Below are 19051 nucleotides of genomic sequence, written 5' to 3'. Positions count from 1 at the left end.
TATAAATCCTGTTCCACTCCAAATGTTCGGTCAATTTGCTTTTGTCTGGTATAGAATGCATCTCTAGAATGGCCTTGGATTGTCTTAATTACAAACACACTACAAATCCCATGATCCTTTGTTGCAATTTCCCCTCCCTGCCTGACGAGAAAAAAACAGCTGTTTGGGAGGAAAGACCGAAGGGGGGGAAAGTAAAGGCAAACCCCCTCTGAAGAAATCTTGCCCGCAAAAACCCATGATAGGGTCTGGCATAAATATGAAATGACTTGAAGGCACACAGCAACAACATAAAGGCTCATTTTAATGGTCTGAGAGGAAATGTTAGAAACAGACTACAATTCCCAAGATCCTTTGCTGTGATTTCTCTCCCTGAATTCCCTGGCTCTGTGTATTCTCCAGAGGAATTAGAGAAGGGGGGAAAGGTAATGAGGAAGCTCAACATGTCTCATGCCTCCTCCTTATTTCTCTCGAACTGGGGGGGGGGGGGGGGGAATGATCCTTGAGACCAGAAATGTAAAATCCTCCAGATGAGATCCTGTCCTCCATGCACAGGTGAAAGCACGTTAATTCACAATAGAAAACTAATCAGTATGCCATCATGTGATGAATTCATTCGTATTTACACTGCTTTCTCTTTTGGGTGGATGCTGTTCTCGTTTGTGTCTGATGAGGTAGTACATTATTATGTGCATTTCCGAATTGGCACCACTTGCTTCTTCTTTTGGAATGGAGCTGCATATCCTCTGTGTGGAAAAGTCCTCTGTCAGAACATTCTTCCTAATGTTTGGATGGAGTATGTTTTCCTATAGTTTAAATCCATTGCTTCTAGTTTCTGGAGCAGCAGAAAACATTTAAATATGGCTGTCATGTCATCTGTTAGCCTTCTCTTCTCCAGGCTAAATACATTCAGCTCCCTAAGTCACTTCTCATAGGTCATAATTTATAGACTTTTCATCATTTCATCATTGGACGTTATCAGACAACGGAAATTGGAAGTATAATCCAATGGCAATCCGAACGCAATCATGGTAGACTGTGAGAGGTGATCACACACAATTTCGGGCAATGGCAAGCTATTTTCGGGTAATGAGAAGTCAGTTTGAACACAATTCGAATTCATGTGAATTTGTTGAACTAGCAAATTCGCGTTAATGTGTTCTGGCCCCACTTTCTTTTCTTTTGAAATTAAGAGAAATTCCTCCCGTGTGATAAACTCCATTTTCATCATTTTGATTGGAGTTGCAAGACTCTCTCTCCATCACCACTACCCTCACCTTTCTTGCATGGAAATGCATTGCTATTTCTGTATGCATCTTTTCCAAAATGTATATGTTATGATAAGCTTTATTTTCCATTTCTTAGAGTGTGTTTGTATGTGCATTTTTGAGATATGCACATGGTTTGGGGTGCATTGCTGTTGCTTTGGCTTTTCCAAATATATTCATTGCCTGTCTTAGGATGTGTGAAATAGATATGCAGAATGGATATTTCCACACAGAAAACCAAATCCAACAAAATTATTTTTCCATCTCTGTTTGCAACCCCACCAAGGAGAGAAGAGCAATTTTGGAGTACTGTTGAAATGGTCAACACAGCTCCCCCTGCATGTTTTGTTGAAATACAGGTTCATTTGTGCTGACTGGACATTAGGTTTTGCCAGACTTCTGGGTCCTCTATGCCTCCTGTGCTTCTTCTTAGCTTGGTCTCTCACTTCATTTGGCACAAGGCAGAATACAACATTAAGTTGGGGAGCTGCATCTAAGCTGGCATTTCTTGGCAGTCTGAACTGGCTTGTTTCACCAGAAGCGTTAGAAAAAAAATACTCAGCAAGCAAACAAATGTGAATGAAATGTATGGCCTTCTTTGGGACAGCATCATGGGGATGTCAGTGTTGAGGATGGATAGCTGAAATGAAATTTTAACCTTGAATTATACAGGAGGAGAAGAGGGATTTGGCAAAGTCAGCCCAAAAGTTCACAGCTCTCTAGGATTTTGCCAAGTACACCAGCCAAGAGGATGTCTCAGTAGGAGAAATGCAGTTGTCGAACTGAGTATCAGGCCTGCCATAGAGTATTGCCAAGGAGGGAGGGGAGAAGCAAACCCTGCACTTGAAGCTTGATCCATCACCCAGTTAGGCTGAAGTACCTGTGAGTACACCCAATTACTTCTACTGAACTCTGGGGAACTAAAGGCCAATTCAGTGTTATAGCCTCCGCACAGAGTGGCTGCTGAAAATCACTTCTATGAACAGTTCACCACATGGCATCTGTAGCCTTTGGAAAATGATTTCCTTATGGTTCTCCCCACACACTCGCACTGTATAACGTGAGGACACAGTTTGTGTGTTATTTAACCTGTGGTACAGAAACACATACTCTTCCCATCCCTCTCTTATTCATTGTGACATTCACAATAGTGTTTAAGGCAGCACCATGAGGCTAACACTTGAACTGTGTGTTATTTCATGAGGTGGCACTCCTTTAACTATAAATAGATTAAAATGTTACTATTATTTTTGCAGAAGAGCTGAAGTTATCCCTCATTAAGTTGCAGTCATAATGTAACATCCAGGCTGAGTATCTGAAATCCAAAATGCTACAAAATCCAAAACTTACTGAGTGCAACAAAACTCTTTTCCTGCTCATTTGTTTGCAAGGTGGAAGCATTGTTTCAACTTTGTTTCATGCACAAAAAGTACAGGCTATATGTATAATGTATATATTAATTATAAATGAATTTTGTGTTTAGATTTGTGTCCATCTCCAAGATACCTCATTATGTAAATGCAAATATTCCAAAATCGGGGGGGGGGGGATCAAAACACTTGTAATCCCAAGCATTTCAGATAAGGGATACTCAGCCTGTAACTATAGCTTCATTAACAAGTGGGGGGTCAGTTCAAAATAACTCATTATTTTTTAACAATTCACTTCCAAGCTCTTCTGGTAAGGCCTAGCCTGAAATTTGACAGTGGCATTTTGAAATAAATTTCCTAATATCTGTTGCATTATGACAGATGGAGGGGAAAGTTTTATTAATGCAAGAAACCCACCCATCCCCACAACATCATAGTCTAAACAGGGCCACCGAATGGTTTCTGAATTGATGTGCTTATGCGTTAACATGTAAATCACACGCATTCTCGCCCTTGCCAGGAATATAATCATAGTCTTTGAAGGCCTGTGCTACATCATAAACAAGTAGGAGTTTTAAGACATTTCAAAACTGACTATGTTCCATCAAACCATGATGATTAATGGATGCATTTTGATGTGCAAACCTGAGACCATTGTGCTTTCCCCTTTGGTATCACTAAATGGATTTTGCAAGATGAAGGTGGGTTGTCCTGCTATCAGCATGCTACAGTTAATTTGTGAGTGGGAAGGGATAGGAAAGAATATCCCTTTCCTTTATTGACAGAGATGCCAGGAACGTAAATTGAAATGTCTCTCGGAAAGTGCTCCGTCCAGCTGATAGGAAGTTGCCACCCACTTCCTTCTACTTCAGCTAAAGAAAAGCCCAGCTTTGAGACTGGTTTTGCAATTCGCTTTGCCATGATGCTGTTCATTTTATGGTCTGTTGATGCACTGAGTTCAGAGAACACTGAAATCCTTACCACAGGGAGCAGTCACACTGAAACTCTGTCCAGACAGCAAAAGAAAACAGAGGAGGAGAGATGCTTAATTCCAGCAGGTGGCAATGGGAAGGAGATGTTAACTTTTTTTTCCTGTCTTTCTCTATTCCCTCTCCTGAAGCTGGTATTTGCTTCCAGGATCAAGGTCCTGTTGGCCTCAACAATTATTTAAGTCTAGTTTATTATATTATAGTTCATCCTGCAAGCTGTGTTGGGAGATTGGTATGTTTTTCCCCTTTTGTCTTTTTGACTAATGTCTATAAAAGCATTGCACTTTACAAAAGAGCCCAGAATCACTTTGACGAGCCTCACCTTAAAGCACACACCAGAAACATATATACATCATTCATTAAACCTTGCAAAAAATGTTCCTCTTTCTTCCCCTCCAACTGACTACAGTATTCCAGCAGAAAACTGGGAGTTCATTTGTTTTTTCTTCCTTGAATGGCCCACCCTTTGATTGAAACCATTTCATTTATGAATTATTGTGTTCCTTTTTTATGAGCAAATAACTGACTTTGCTCATGCGAGTGTGCTGTTGTTGTTTTTTCTTGTGCGTTTTGATTAACTGTGTTATTCTGCTCCTTGCTTCAGTGGCAGCGATTTGTTATGTGTAACTGTGGCAGCAGTGGGGCTTTTCTCAGCCTTGGAGGCCATTCTGTTGTTTTATAATTAAAGCTTTTTGCAACTTACTATTCACCTCCTCTGCCCCACCACCAACTCCCACAACCCATCCCTCTCCCTTCCGTCTATACTGAGATTGACTGAAGGTTCACTTAAGTCAAGGCTCAGAGGGGCATAACAAAAGCTGTGCTGACTGTTTTGACATTGCTGGGTTTTGGAGTGACAGCCTCTGAGAATTATCTCAACTTTCCTTTTGATGGTGACTAATTGAATTATTTTATTATACCGCATGTTTTAGTAGTGGGAGGTTAGGGGTCGCCTTGTCGCTGAAACGGAGTCTCCAGTTTCTCCCGTCTCTTATCGCTTGAGTGTTCCACAGAAGGAAACAGCTGAAAGCCAGGAAGGTTGAACTATGCAACTCCAGATGAACACAGGGTCTGCTTGTGCTTTCCACATTGTGGTTTGGCAATGCTGTTATTTATGCTCCTGTGTCTGAAAACATTTTGCAGCGTAAAGGAGAACAGGTATCTTGCTCAGATAGACGGCACAGATCCAAGCAGGCTTCTTTTGAGCCCCAAGTGTGGATGCACACTTCCAGCTGACTCAAATACTGCTAATCATTGTCACATCATGTTTTCAGACACAGGAGACCCTTGTTGGAAGCCCATGTTTACAAACATGGAGCAGGCACATGCCAGAATTCTAAGTGCACAGTCAGGTTTCTGAGACTCTCCAGCTACTGTGTTGAGCAAAATCAGCTTCCAAAACTCAAAAGAACCCTGAGAGTAGTTTGTGAGAGAGGGCAATAAGCAGTGCTAGGGAAAACTTTCCAAGCTTGGAAAAGTTATGTTCATAATATTGGGGAGGATTATAACCTAGAGAAGTTATTTTTCCAAGCTCTGAATCTGTTGTGCATTCAGAAATGCTTGGCAGTGACAAAGACAGGTCTGAACTGCTGGTGGCCCACAGAAAGGATAACAGACAAATACCAATGCAGGGAAGTCCATTAGGTGAGTTATATTACACTTGGTCAGATTTCCTGATTATCTGCCTCATTATTTTTCTCTTTCTCCCCACCTCAATTAACCCACTCACCAACATACCATTAGTGGTGCCTGGTGGCATCTATGAGCTAATCTGAACTTCAGAAATAATGCAGATTGACATTGCTTAAATGCCATGGCTCAGTGTTATGGTATTCTGGAATTTGTAGTTTGGTGTGCTATCTAGCCTTTCCTGTCCAGAGAGCTCTGGTGTCACAACAAACTACAAATGCCAGGATTACATAGGATGGAGCTATGGCAGTTAAAGTTTTAATTGTACTGCTTGAGTGCTTTTATCTGTTTAAAATACATTTTATTCTTTTAGTGGGTGACATGTTTTATTACTGTTTAATTCTATTTAAATGCTTACTTTTGCATGTTTTTAAATGTATTCTTTTAAACTGTAAGTCACTTTGAGTCCCAGTTTAGGGTGGAAAGTGGGATAATCATAATCATAATCAGAATCAGAATCAGAATCAGAATCAGAATAAGAAGAAGTCAAACTGCATTATTTCTGGCCTGCAGATACACCTTATGGCAATGGGTGAATGACTGCATGGGTTTATTCCACATATTAAAGGAGCTATCTGAGGTGCTGAACTCCCTCCTCAAAGTAATTCAGCACCATGGCTAACTATCCAGAATGTGGAGTGGATTCAACAACTCTGCTACATGGCAGCTACCAGCCACCACTGCATAACATGTACTTTGTTGCTACCTTCCATCACCTCTTACACCCCTGGTGGTTTCTCTTGCCACCACTGATCCAAAGTACCTTTTCCATCTTCACTGTTTATTTATAAGATGCCAAAATGAGGGCAGAAAACATTGTCCACACTCTGCTTTCATCACATCATTATAAAACCAGATCAGCGAGTGTGTCCCTTGCCCTCATTCTTTCATCTTTTGGTTAAGGGAAGGGGAGCAAATGGCACCTAGGACTGGGTACTATGATTATCCCCTATTGTTCAGATTGCCCTTAAAAAACTGCCGATTCATTTGTGTTCTTATGAACAGGTTAGTTATTTGGCTCAGTTGTAGTATTTGGCTATTTCCTCAATTGCTTTGCATGCTTCTTAGCCAAGAATATGGAAAAAATAACATCAGAAATGGCCTTGGCTAGTTCTTAATTTTCCATGAATTGTGCTATTACATGTTAAAAAAAATTTCAAACACAAGTATCAATCAAAACATCAGAGAAATTAATGTCTTCAATGGCCTTCGGAGACTGAGAAAGCAACAAGACTTAATACCTCTGCAGTACAATGACATATATCAAAACGGTATGAGTTGTTTGAGAAATGTCTTAACTGGGCACTCTGATGGGTGTCAGAAAAAAAGTCCGAACTTCACAAGATTTGGAAGTTTACTCACTGTCAGCTAATAAGCTATATTTTTACATGTGAAGGGTGAATGTTTAAGCTGTAATACTTTCAGCTCATAACACCTCCCCAAAATGATTGTGTTATTTTCCTCTTCTAATTTACTTTTTCAGCTCAATGGTCTTCTTTCTTATTTTCTAATCCTCCTCCCCTGAAGAATCTTGCAAATTACCTATGAATGTTGTAGTTCTATTGCATGTTAATAAAAAATACGGCTTTGTGCCCTCTCTTCTTTCCCCACCCAGGACAAAACAACACTGGAGAACTTGACTCAACAATTGGCAGTCAAACAGAATGAAGACGGGAAATTTAGCCACGCTATGATGGATTTCAACATGAGCGGAGACTCTGACGGTCAGTAGCAAAGTGTTTTGCCTTGTTTCCAGCTGTGCCTGTGCATCCACCACCAGCAGTGAAGAAAAAGCATAGACTTCTTTGGTGCTTAAGCATGGTGAGAAAATATCCACAGACCTGACGTTGTAGATCTGTGGGTGAATTTTCTTACTGTCATAAATGCTGTTGCCAAGGCAAGGCCTAACAAAAAGATATCTTTGGCTCTGTAATAATGAGAAAAAAGAATCAAACAGAAATAGATTTAGGGTAACTGAGATCAGAGGTGGACCCAATGAGCTACATTGGTGATTGGCCATGAGACAGGAATACACCAGATGTAGGAGCTTGTTTGCATTGGGTGAAATGCCATTTTCTATATTTAACTTTGCAGAGGTGTACACACATAAAGAATCAGATGATCAAATGTTTATTGGCTGGTTAGGTCTGATTCACACCTTACTTTTTCTTTTAGGTGTCCACCTAGGGGTGCTTTAAAGGTGCACTTGAAAATGTAAAATGCAAACAACTTCTGAGTAAAACCTTGTGTTTGCCACATGGCAGATACATCTGGTGAATACATGTACTCCTCAGGGAGCCAAGAATGGCTGTAGCTCCCTGCTGAGTGTACTTTCAGCATCAATATCTGAAAGCATCATTAGAAATTTCTTGTGAATAGAAAAGCCTCTGACATTTGCCTAAATGTTCTCACTGAAAAGTCAGCAGAATGAAAGCAAGTGTTCTTTCAATTAATTTTGAGTGCTGAGAGAAGAATCTGTTTCTGGACAAGCTTTGGTAGCAGTATTAATTAAGACCTAAAAGACATGGAACCATTGTCAGAATACATGAGGAGAGTCAGTGTATGTGCCTTTTTGCATTGGAAATGGGTTTCACAATACATTGCAAAAAAAAAAAAAACACCAAAAAAAAAAAAAAACCCTACAGAAGGATGTTCCCAACAGATGCCAAGCCAACTTTTTCATGAAAGCCTCCAATGACACAGCATCCCTAAATAATATCAATGAAGTTATTTTCTCAGAGTTAGAAAAGCCTCTTTGTTTGGGCAAAACCTGGGATAGGAGTATTTCTCTAGATAAATTGTTTTGTCCAAATCTGACCACAGGATGTATAGACCATGAGCCATATTCCTTCCACTTTAAGAGGACATCACCTTTTTTTTCTCATTCCTACCTGAGGCCTACAGCTACTAATACAAATTGTTGATGTCAGAGGAACTTCTGTTGGCATGAAGCAATTCAACTTGAAGTGCTGAATGCACAAAAACAGAATGAGAGATGTCTTCCATATAGTCTATACCTTTTGTGATCCTGATATGGCACTGCCTGCTATTGGGGCATTTGGAAACATTTTGCCTTGTAACTTATATCTCTGGGTCCTTGTGCATCTTCATATGCAGAAATAGAAAAAAAATGATATGACCTTCTCACCCACATTTTTTAAAAGATGTTGTATTCTACTGATATTAATTTGGAAAACTTGGTTTTTTGGATCGTACCTCCTAGAATCTTCCATCCAACCACAACTACACTGGTTGGAAGATTCTGGGGCTTAGATCCTACATCAAGCAGGCAGAAAATAATGCTTTACCCAAACTAGTTCCATGCACATCCATCCCCTGAATGCTTTTTATGGGTGGGGCACAAGGGTCAATTCTCCCACACTTTGCATCACATCCAAAATTTCCCTGCCCTGCAGCTGTCAAGACTTGGTAATCCACCACTGCTGCTATGTCTTGGTGGGACTGAAGAGGCAAGTCACACAATAAAGAAATGTCTTGTCTCAGCTCAGAGGGGAAAGGAAATAAGAAAGTGTTCACTGAAGATATAGCATTGAACAATTTCCATCACAAAAGAAACATATACATGTGTATGCCATGCCTCTATGCACACATGTCACTAACAAGATTCTGAACTGGGCACTATAAATTTTCTGTTCTCTGACATTATACATAGGCAGAGTAACAACCAAGAATATGCCCAAGCTCCCATCTCTCATTTACCTGGCCAGTCATATCTGTGTGGGATACAGGGCCATCCAGTGACTCCATTGCTTTGAGATGGTGAGTCTACACTTGATTTTATAGGAGCTACTTTTAGTTTACTACCTGAGCCAGCTTAACAGAAATTAATTGGTTCAGCACCTTGGAAAGCTCCCATAAAATGCTCCATCCCCCCAGAGTAGCTAGGGTAAAGCCCAGCATGGATTCATGGCTACAAGCAGTAGAGCCACCAGCTGCATCTGATGGGATGGAGGAGTTAGCAGGACCAACTTCTGTCTGCTGTGAAGAAAAAATATGAAGTGGGAATTCCATGTAAAGGCCCAAGACTTTTCCCCTTCGAAAAACTTTTTAAAAGGTAGGAAAAGCTTGCTCAAATTAAATCTATTTGTATTTGGGCCTCCACATGAACTCTAGTTGTAACTTTTGTGTGTGTTTTTAATAATTTTAAATTGTTCAGTTTATGATTTTAAAAATGGTGATCGTTTAATGGTTTTAACTGTATTAGTATTTTTCCCCATTTTGTGTTTTATTGTTTTTAAGCCATTTCATGCCCCACACCAGGAGAATGGTGACATATAAATGCTATAAGGAAACAACAAAAACTACCATCAAATGCTATATTTTTTATCACGGGATGAAGTGAATGGTTTCTTTTTGTTCCATATCTCCATTTTCTCAGTTGCACCATGTAGATCCTAAAACTGAGACAATTTTTCAATAATAAGGGAAATTGTCCTGATTCTCCTTTGGTTTGCTGCAAGGAGAATCCCATCTCAGCATGATGGATTGAAGTCCTGATGAAATGAGTATGTTCCTCAATTTCTCAGAAGACTGCTGAACACAATGAAATACATTTTATTCCTTCCTCTTTCTCCCTCCTAAACCAACATTTCAGGAAGTGCAGGGGTATCAGAGTCTCGGATTTATCGGGAATCCAGAGGGCGTGGAAGCAATGAGCCCCACATCAAGCGTCCAATGAATGCCTTCATGGTGTGGGCAAAAGACGAACGGAGGAAGATCTTACAAGCCTTCCCTGATATGCATAACTCCAACATCAGCAAAATACTGGGTAAGGAATCAAAACCTCTGATCTCCTTCAGGATTCTTTTGTAATGAGTAGAGATGGAGAGATCAGTTTATACTACTTGGGGTTTTTTTTTCCTATGTTCACATGTAAATCTTTTCCACATTAATATGTGATTTAATATCATTTAAACATTTGAAGATTTTCTTACAATATGCATTGCTAAAAATATTTCATTTCAAAAGTATATGTCTCCATGTTTTTTCTCCTAACACACACAAGTTCTTTTTGAAAATATTTTCACCAATGAGATTTTATTTTTTTGAGCCAAGAAGCTGATTGCAAAATTTGGAAAAAGTACTGAATTGTAAAAGTAATAACAGATTAATTTCTATCAAGATATATCAATATAGAATTCTTCCAGTGTCCCTAGTTTTAGGTGGAAATGTTTTAACTGAACAGCCAGTTTTACATACATCATCTAATACTGTGGTACAACTTCAGATGTGTGGAATTGACCACCTAACTTGTTCCATGTGCTAAACATATGATTGTCGAATTCAGGATTATACCACTTCAAAGTGCAGAAGGGGGTGGGGTGTTAGCTCCTAAATGCCTCAGGGATAGAGCATCTGAAACACCATATTGTTTGTGTGTACCAAATAGGATAATCAGATCAAAATCTTCTTGCCTTGGAGTGGATGCCACCGCTGAATAAGCACAAATGCCCAATTGGAGAGGAAAGGCCGCAACTTTATTAACAAAACCATAACAACAAACCAAATAGGGTTGGCCAATCAGCATAAGGTCTGGATCTGTCATCCACAAACCCCTGGTTGATGGATGAACCCAAATGCCTGGTCTTGGCCAAGCTTCAGGATGACAGAGGGATAGAGCTCTTAAACGCCCAGCTGGTAACCGCACATGCGGTTGATCGCATGTTCACACATGCGATCGTTCACTCATCTGTCCCTTGTCAACGGGGAACGCTGTCGCGATGTAGCCCCCGCTATGGCTGCACCACCTCGGCCTCAGCACCCCTGTGTCCCATTTGGACTCCCAATCCAGGGCTATACAGCCCTGGAAACCATGCACACAGGTCCTAGACCTATGCGACTGCCACCAAAGGCTGTCCTCTCAACAGGAAAGCCTTCCGCCAACCCTAAACATTAATGACTCAAACCACAAGTGTCTTGCCATGGGCGGATGTAGGCCGTGTAAGCCTTTGACTTCCATCTCCACAGCTTCTTTATAGAGTCCACAGGCAGCCCGCACCCCGCTGCAGCTGCACCAATTCTGAACGAATGTCCAGTAAATTTCTCTGGCGGCAGCCCAAGTCTCTTTAACGTCATCTGCAGCACAGAGACCAGCTGGTATCGGGTGAGCGGAGATCCATCAGCATGAATGAAGAGAGGACCGTCCCTCCAAGGGCGGGCTGCCACATAGTTCTTTAGGGTACGCACTGGGCACAAATGAGAGCCATGGAGCTTTCGCAGAGGAGCCATTGCCAAGTTGGCCGCACTTTGACCTGCGAAGAGCTAGGCAGACAACATTATTTGCAAAAGAGATATCCCCCAGTTGGAGTGACTGCCTGGAGGCAGGTACCAACTCCCCCACCCTGAAGGCCCCAAAAAAGGCTGTAATGAAGGCAGCAGAGAACAAGCCCCCCCCCCCTTGGAGATGCAAACATAGGGGAGCTGGACTATTAGCTCATTAAGGAGCTCAAAACAAATAGGCCTTCTCCTGTCCACATTCCCAGATGAGTCCTCCTCCACCCTTCCAGAGTTCTTTTAACCAGGAAAGAGGCACAAGGGTTGGGGTGGCCCCCAGCTCTGGAGAAGAAGGAGATCCCTGCCAAATGAACAGACATGGTGTGAGGTGCTATGGACTGTTCCTTGAGCCACACCATAAACCTCAGTACTATTTCAGACTGGATGGGCCAGTGAGCCTGGATCTTAACAGCCCTGAAGAAGGCGTGAAGTTTGGCCACTGCTCTGTTGTATACTCTGAGGGTGGCTGGGGCCACCGATGACAGGACTCCCTGCATCACCGCAGCTTGCCAACGTCCCACAGCTCCTCTGGAAATGCGTGGGTGAGGTATCCGCTCCAGGTGCCAATGGGCGGAACCTGGCCTTCTGAAAATGTGAAAGAGCATCTGCAATGTTATTATCTAAACCTGGGACAAAACGGGCCTTGAATGTGATGTTGCAGGCAATGCAGCACAAAATGTCTGACCAGCTGCATGACCCTGTCTGACTTGGAGCTCTGGCAATTGATAATCATGACAACTGCCTAGTTGTCACACCAGAAGCAAACAGACCTATTGGCATTGGCCTCATCCCACAAGTAAATGGCAACCACAATGGGAAAAAACTCCAAAAAGGTGAGGTCACGGAGAATTCTGCTGTGGGCCCACTGATCAGGCCACCGCTGAGAACACCAGTGGCCTTGGAAGTATAGGCCAAAGTATAGGCCAGGCTCCCTGCCGCATCAGAGTGAACCTGGAGGCCCAGGCCCAAGTCCCATAGGCGCTGCCAGAGGGTCACTCCGTTGTACTGACTAAGAAAACCCTCCCACACAGACAGATCTTGTTTAACGCCTTGGGAGAGGCAAATGTGATGATGGGCAGCCCGGACTCCCGTGGTGATCCTGGCCAGCCTGGAGCAGAAGGCCCTGCCTGGGGAAACAACTCTGCAAGCAAACTTGAGATGTCCTAGCAAGGACTGGATGTCTTTTAAGGAAGCCTTGGTGGCAGAAAGTATGGCCCTAATCATGGCATGGAGTGCTTTTAGTTTGTCACCGGGGAGGCGCGACAGCCCAGCCAAGCTGAATGCCCAGGTAAGTGAGTGATGTGGTGGGGCCTTGGGTCTTGCCTGGTGCCAGAGGCACACCCAGCTCACTAGCCAGATCATGGAAGGTGGCCAAAAGCTTGGCACAGTTGTCAGAGTGTGTGTCGCCCGCAAAAAGGAAGTTGTTTAAGTAATGTGTTACCAGGGGGAGGTGGCCCTGTGCTTCACTTCCCACTCAAGAAAGGTGCTGAAGGTCTCGAAGACCAAACAGTTGACCGAACACCCCATGAGCATGGCTTTATCGAAATACCTTTGGCCTTGGATCTTGAATCCCAAGAGGCAAAAATCATCAGGGTGAACTGGTAACAGGCGGAAGGCTGATTGGATGTTGCATTTGGCGCGGACCAACCTAACAGTGTGATCAAAGGTGGCATAACGAACAGAACAAAGTTCGGGAGGGATATCATCGTTGACCAACTCACCTGGAGGTTAAGAAAGGTGGTGAATTAGGCAGAATTCACCTGGGGTCTTTTTTGGGACCATACCCAGAGAGGACACCCTGATGTTAGGCATGGGAGGTGAAGAGAAAGGGCCAGCCACTCTGCCCACAGAAAGCTCTTTATTAACCTTGTCCAGGAGGACTTATGGCATGTCACAGGCAGACTTAAGGTTGCGGGCATCGGACGCCAGCCTGGGCCCCACCACTGAGTAAAACCAAGGGCAAGGGTGGAGGCGGCATCCTTATTGGGGTATCTTTTTAGAAGGGGGATCAAGGCCTTGGGGCAAATGGGTGAGGGGGCAAGGCCAAAGGAAGATGAGGCAGCCTGGGCCGACTCACTGGGGACCCCCCACCTTTCCAGTGTCGGAGCCAGGGGCTCCCTTTTTTCCAGATGCTGCCTGGGTGGGGCGTCCCAAACAAAAGGGTTGTTGGGAGGCAGAGGTGCGGGCACAGGTAAGTTTGGCATGTGGGCCAAAGCAAAGTTCGCAGCAATGCTCGAACTTGCATTGAGGGTGGACACAATTCCCGGAGTTAAACTTCCAGCAAACCAACCTTTTTGGGTCCCTCTTCCCCAGCCACCTGGCAGAGGTTCTAGGCTTGGCATGTGGGCCCACCTCCAAAAGCCAGATGTCACTTTCTATGAGGTCCCACCGATCAGAATCACTCTGAGAGGCCCTGTGGCGGAACACTGTGTTGTAGGCAATAGCCACAGCATTCCCACCAATGGACCGCACCCTGAGAACATTGAGCATGTGGTTAGTGAGATGCCAACCCCACTCAGGGCATGCCATGGAGACAACTGCCATGAAAACCCCATAGCCCTCCACCCAGTTCATGAAGGTGCGTTCAACTGGCAGAACCTTGGAGCCCTTCTTGTCTTTCTTGGTGGATATCACTGCCCCCACCTCCTCCCCTTTGGGCCTGAACAGAGTAAAAGCATCTACAAAACACTCCTTAAGAATCTTTCTTCTAACTTTTTGTGGAGATGAATGCCCAGAGGGTTTTCTCCTCTAGAAAATCTTGGGAATCCGGAAACCTGCTGGTCTACCCAAACCCCTTAGAGTCCCAGGTGGTGGGCTCGGTGCCTGAAAGCCCAGGACGGCATGCCTGGGACCAGCGCCCCTTCCAGCCAATAATGGTCCCTGCTCAAGGAGGCCTGCGAGCACTCACCAACCACGGCAGATGAATCTCCGAGGGCTGGGATCGTGACTTGTGCAGTCCTCTCCTTATTGTGCTTGTCCTTGTGTCCCTTACATTTGCTAGCTGCTGGAGGGGAAGCAGGAGGTACCGGGACCACCAAACTGGCAGAGGACATTGTCGGGGATGAACTGGACTCACTGGGCAACAAACCTGCAGCGCTGGTACTGCTCAATGAGGACTCTCGCCGAGTCCATTTTTTCTTCTTAGTATGGGTCTGGACCTGGCTCCTACCCTCCCGAACCTCTTTAATCAGCTCCACAATGGATTGCTGCTAGCCCACCAGGGCCTCGTCCCGCGCTGGTGGTTTAGAGGCTGCTGACGTCTGTGTGTGTCTCCTCTTAGGCTGTGAAGCCTCTTGGGTCGCCGTATTGGAAGGACTCTTTTGTTTCTGCCAGGGGACCGAGTCCGACCGGGACTTGCGGGGCTGGCCTATCTGACCCCTGGTTGTGTGGGGGGGGGGAGCTGTTGCTAGCCTTTTTTGGCCTTAGGTGGCATGATGCCAAAGAAAGCAAGCTAAAATATATGCCAAGGCCAATCGGGATTTATCCTGCTCCTCAGGGGAGGCCCTTGACCAAGTACCCTTGGCAATGGAGGGACCAAGCCTCTCCATATCCCACGAGCCAAAGAAGGGTGGGCAGGAGGAACCTGCGGCCCAGTCAGGCATGTAATTGCTTCGCTCCTCGAAGTACAAGGCTTGCCCGTTTGGCCCCAATATATGAGGCACTGCTTCCTGAAGGGGAGGAGGAAAGGAGCACAAACCGGGCCACTCAGGCAAAGCACACCGTGATGCTTGGGCACCCAAAAACCCCGGGAGGGCAGACCGCCGCAAGTGTCCTGGACTGCAGCCAGCACACATAAACAACGCTGATAAGGATGTCTCAGCAAGGTAATTAGCAAGCACTGGAAACAGTCCACAAACCTTGCAAGGAGTCAGAGTTAAAGAGCAAGCCAAAAGCCAGAGCCGAAGTCAGGAAAACAGAGGTCAGCGTAGTCACTCCAGTCCAGGGTCAGGGCAGCAGAAGGTAGCAAGAGTCCAGTCCGTTTCAAGGTCAAGAGTCAAGGCAACAAGGAGTCAGGATACACGGAGCCAGTGCTGGCAGCAATCACACCAAAGAATCATGCAATAAAATCTGGCACTGAGTTGGTGTCTCTCTGCTCATTAAGTAAGAGAAACTCTTCCCTGTGCCACCTGAGGCTGATTTGCTAATTGCTTCTCAGCAATTCTCTGGGATCTGTGCCTGCCAGCACTTTCAGCCCTGCATTGTCTATAGGAGGGAATCTTCAAGCCTGGTTCCTCCCCAGAGTCACCACTAGGCTGCTGTACCACCAGAGGAATCCCACCAGCACTAGGACCTGGCTGAGCCTCCTCCTCTGGGGCTGGGAGATCAGGGCTGGATTCTGGCAGAGCAGGATTAGCACCTGGTGTAGCCTCAATTACCTCTTGTACTGGAGCAGGATTAGCACCTGGTGTAGCCTCAATTACCTCTTGCTCTGGAGGAGCCCCATCCTCCTCATCATCCTCCGAAACCTGCTCTTGGCTGGCCATGACAGCGAGGGAGGATGAGGCGGCAGCGGCACTCCACATGCTGCTCCTCTGCCGTCCCAACTCCTCTCCTCCCCCTCTGCGAGCCGCGTGGCAAATGGCGCCAGCCTGGGTGCCTCATGGCCTAATATAGGCCTGGCAGCCAATGGGAGGCCAGGAAGGAGGGGCGGTCCTGCCTCCCAAACAATCCCAGGTGGTGCCAGAGGATAACGCCGCCCAATCAGAGGCACTTCCGGGTCCTGAGGTATGCTGGGACCTGTAGTCCACAGCGCTGGACCGGAAATGCCTCCCCTTCCACGCGCCTGGGCCAATACCAACCCAGGCATCCCCGCGCCTGGGCTGCTGGGAACTGCCCGGGCTGGAGAAGTTCCACGGCTTTTCCCCACGGCAACAGCCCGCTTTGTTGAGCAGCCCCATTTTTCTGCAGCTTTCAGTGCTGCATTCTTCTTTTCTCCTTCTTTTCTGCAGCTTTCAATGCTGCATTCAAAAGACAAACACGCAGGTGGAAAGATGAGCCTTTTTAGTTATAGCACCATGATTCTAGAATTTGTTCCTAGGGAGGCTCTAATCTGTGAGCAGTGAAAAGGTGTGTGCTATGGCAACTTCCACAAGAAATGGGGTGGTGAATCCGCTGCTGGTTTTTAATGTAAACTGTTTGATATGGACTGTAGCTTTGTTGGGTTGGTCCATTTTCTTTTTGCTCTTAACGTCTGTTGATGGTAGCAGTTAGAGATTGTGTAATGAGCATCATCCCCATTCAGTGCAAGAGTGAAGAAAGAGATTTGTACATGTGGTGCAAGAGAAGCATTGTGTTTCCTATTGTGGCATTCTGTTTTTTTGCCTCCAGGAGGGAGCAGTCAGGAATTCTGTCATTCTCTTTTGCATAAATGTGCAGATTGGCTTGATCTGACCAGTGAAATTCTGCCCCAGCAGAGATGCCCTTAAGAACAGGATTAAGCACTGCTATTGATTTCCCTATTGAACACACTCAAAGAGGCTTGCATACTAGCAGTTGGTTATGGATGGCAGGTAGGATGGCTTTAACAGGGATGCCTGAATTGATTAGATTAGTCAAAAGACAGTGAGATAAGGAGTCTACATTTGTTCCAGAAATGATAAAACTTATATATGCCAGCAGAAAGGATTTAAAACTGGTTAAGGCTGTGAGATTAGGCATATGAGTCAGGAGGCAAACAGTTTGGACCAGTCTCTGGAATTAAGAGTGGTCCTGATTAAACCTGTCTTTAAGTAATCATCTTCAGGAATTGGTCAGATCACTGTGAACATCCCCCCTCCTTTTCCTCCTCCTCCCCGTGCCACTACTTTTCATATAGAAAGTACAAAGGAAGCTTGATGTTTCCCCATCTTAACTGATTGTTTTGGATAACAACCTCCAACAGCCCACCACTAATTCATTCCGCTTAAAATAGGCGCTTGAGCCGGACTGACATTTTGCTCAGTCTCTAGGGGATCCGCGTTGACATTTTAAAGGGCTTCTAAGCATTTTATAATACCCTCCAAATCTGGTTTTAATAAGCCACTTCAGCTGAAATTTTTAACATAAGGAATCACCTTTTACTGTTTAGTGCTAGACTGTGCCGGTGTGTGTTGGAGGAGAATGCAGTGAGCGTATCAGAGTCATCTTTTTCTGATTAAATATAAAGTAGGTGGAGTGTAATGTGCAAATCCATTCCAGATTCTCATAGAGATGACAGTCCTCTACTCTACTCTCAAACTCCTTGCACTGCAAGAGCGGTGAGGTTTGAAAGCAAGCAAGAGGGAAAGATCGTCTGTCTTTGAAACATCAGAGGACTAGGGGGAGAATCTCTTCCTCCTTTGCAATAAAGCGGGGTGAGCCCCTCTCTTCTTTCCTGGCGGAAACTTTGCAAAGGTCCCTTCTGAGTTGTCAAAGGCCAGTTTTTGAACTCAGCAGGGAACTCTCTATTAACTACGGGAAGGAGAGTGAGTAGAAGCTCACAGATCAACCAGGTATTCGGGTCTCTTTGCAAAAAAGCCACAATTGTTCTAACTCACCATCCTTGCTTTGCTTTTATTTAAAACAAAAACAAAAACTCTTGACATTGCACGGAGGTCGAATGTCTGATGTATCATTGTAATTTATATGAGCTTGTCAGGCTGTGTGTTAGTATATCTTTATGGACACATGTGCGAGCACATTTGTGATTTTGGTAGTACAATCAGCATTCCCATTCTCCAAGGGTTAGAATTTGACTCTGTGATATTATGCTCTGAGCATTAAAAAGGGAAGAAGAAGGAAAAAAAGTGCATGGATTTGTTAGCAAAGTCATCTGTGTGCATTTTTGTCCACCTGTTCATTGCTACATAAATATCTTTATCAGAACTCTCTATTTTGCAAAAAGAAAAAAGAATGTGTAAAGCTACATTTGCCAATATTCTACCTTGGCTACATAGTTATGTATACATAACTAGATAATGCCTCCAGGCCTGACCCTCCCAGTCCATCTTAATAGTCAGCAGCTGGATTGGATAAAGAAGGCCTGTTCAGTTGCCAACAGCGGTCCAAGAAGGACAACTTTTCCAACCCCACTAGCAAGCAAGGCTGGAACGAAGACTTGCAACAGAAGTCCTGATTATCATAGGCTCATTTGCTCATCCTCCTTGCACCCAGCTGAATAGACCTCCTTTGCCTGAAACAGCTGCTGGCTGCTAAGACAACTGGGACATTTACATAGGTATATAGAAAGGCTACGTATTCTTACCAAATACAGAGCAGTTAGGGAACCTATAATGATAGGTTACAAGTCTGTAACTTCAATATCACATGCCAACCATTTTTTAACTGCTTGGACCTCTCTATGTTTCTGTTCTTACTTGTTGAAATTTCCTTTGTATTTACTGCATTTTTAAAAAAAGGATCTTCAGAAATGTTCATTGGAGACAGAAGAGCACGAGGTAGAGGTCTTTGACAGCTAAGAGGAGAT

At 44.4% G+C, this 19051-nt stretch overlaps 1 protein-coding gene across 7 annotated transcripts in view; it reads left to right on the top strand.

The window, feature by feature from the left end:
* SOX5 (SRY-box transcription factor 5) overlaps positions 1 to 19051 on the top strand; it is a 454554-nt gene that overhangs the window by 423298 nt on the left and 12205 nt on the right. For all 7 annotated transcript variants that reach the window (XM_089527613.1, XM_089527612.1, XM_089527609.1 and 4 more), the window contains 2 exons: positions 6929 to 7037; positions 9929 to 10102. In XM_089527613.1, coding sequence (XP_089383739.1) covers positions 6929 to 7037; positions 9929 to 10102 — 283 coding nt within the window. The remainder of the gene's footprint in view (positions 1 to 6928; positions 7038 to 9928; positions 10103 to 19051) is intronic.

This window comes from Sceloporus occidentalis, unplaced genomic scaffold (assembly GCF_023333645.1).
Source record: "Sceloporus occidentalis isolate IW3139 unplaced genomic scaffold, rSceOcc1.0.p SCAF_5, whole genome shotgun sequence".
NCBI lineage: Eukaryota > Metazoa > Chordata > Lepidosauria > Squamata > Phrynosomatidae > Sceloporus > Sceloporus occidentalis.
The sequence above is the reverse complement of the archived record's forward strand: the minus strand, read 5'-3'. Positions and strand labels throughout refer to the sequence as shown.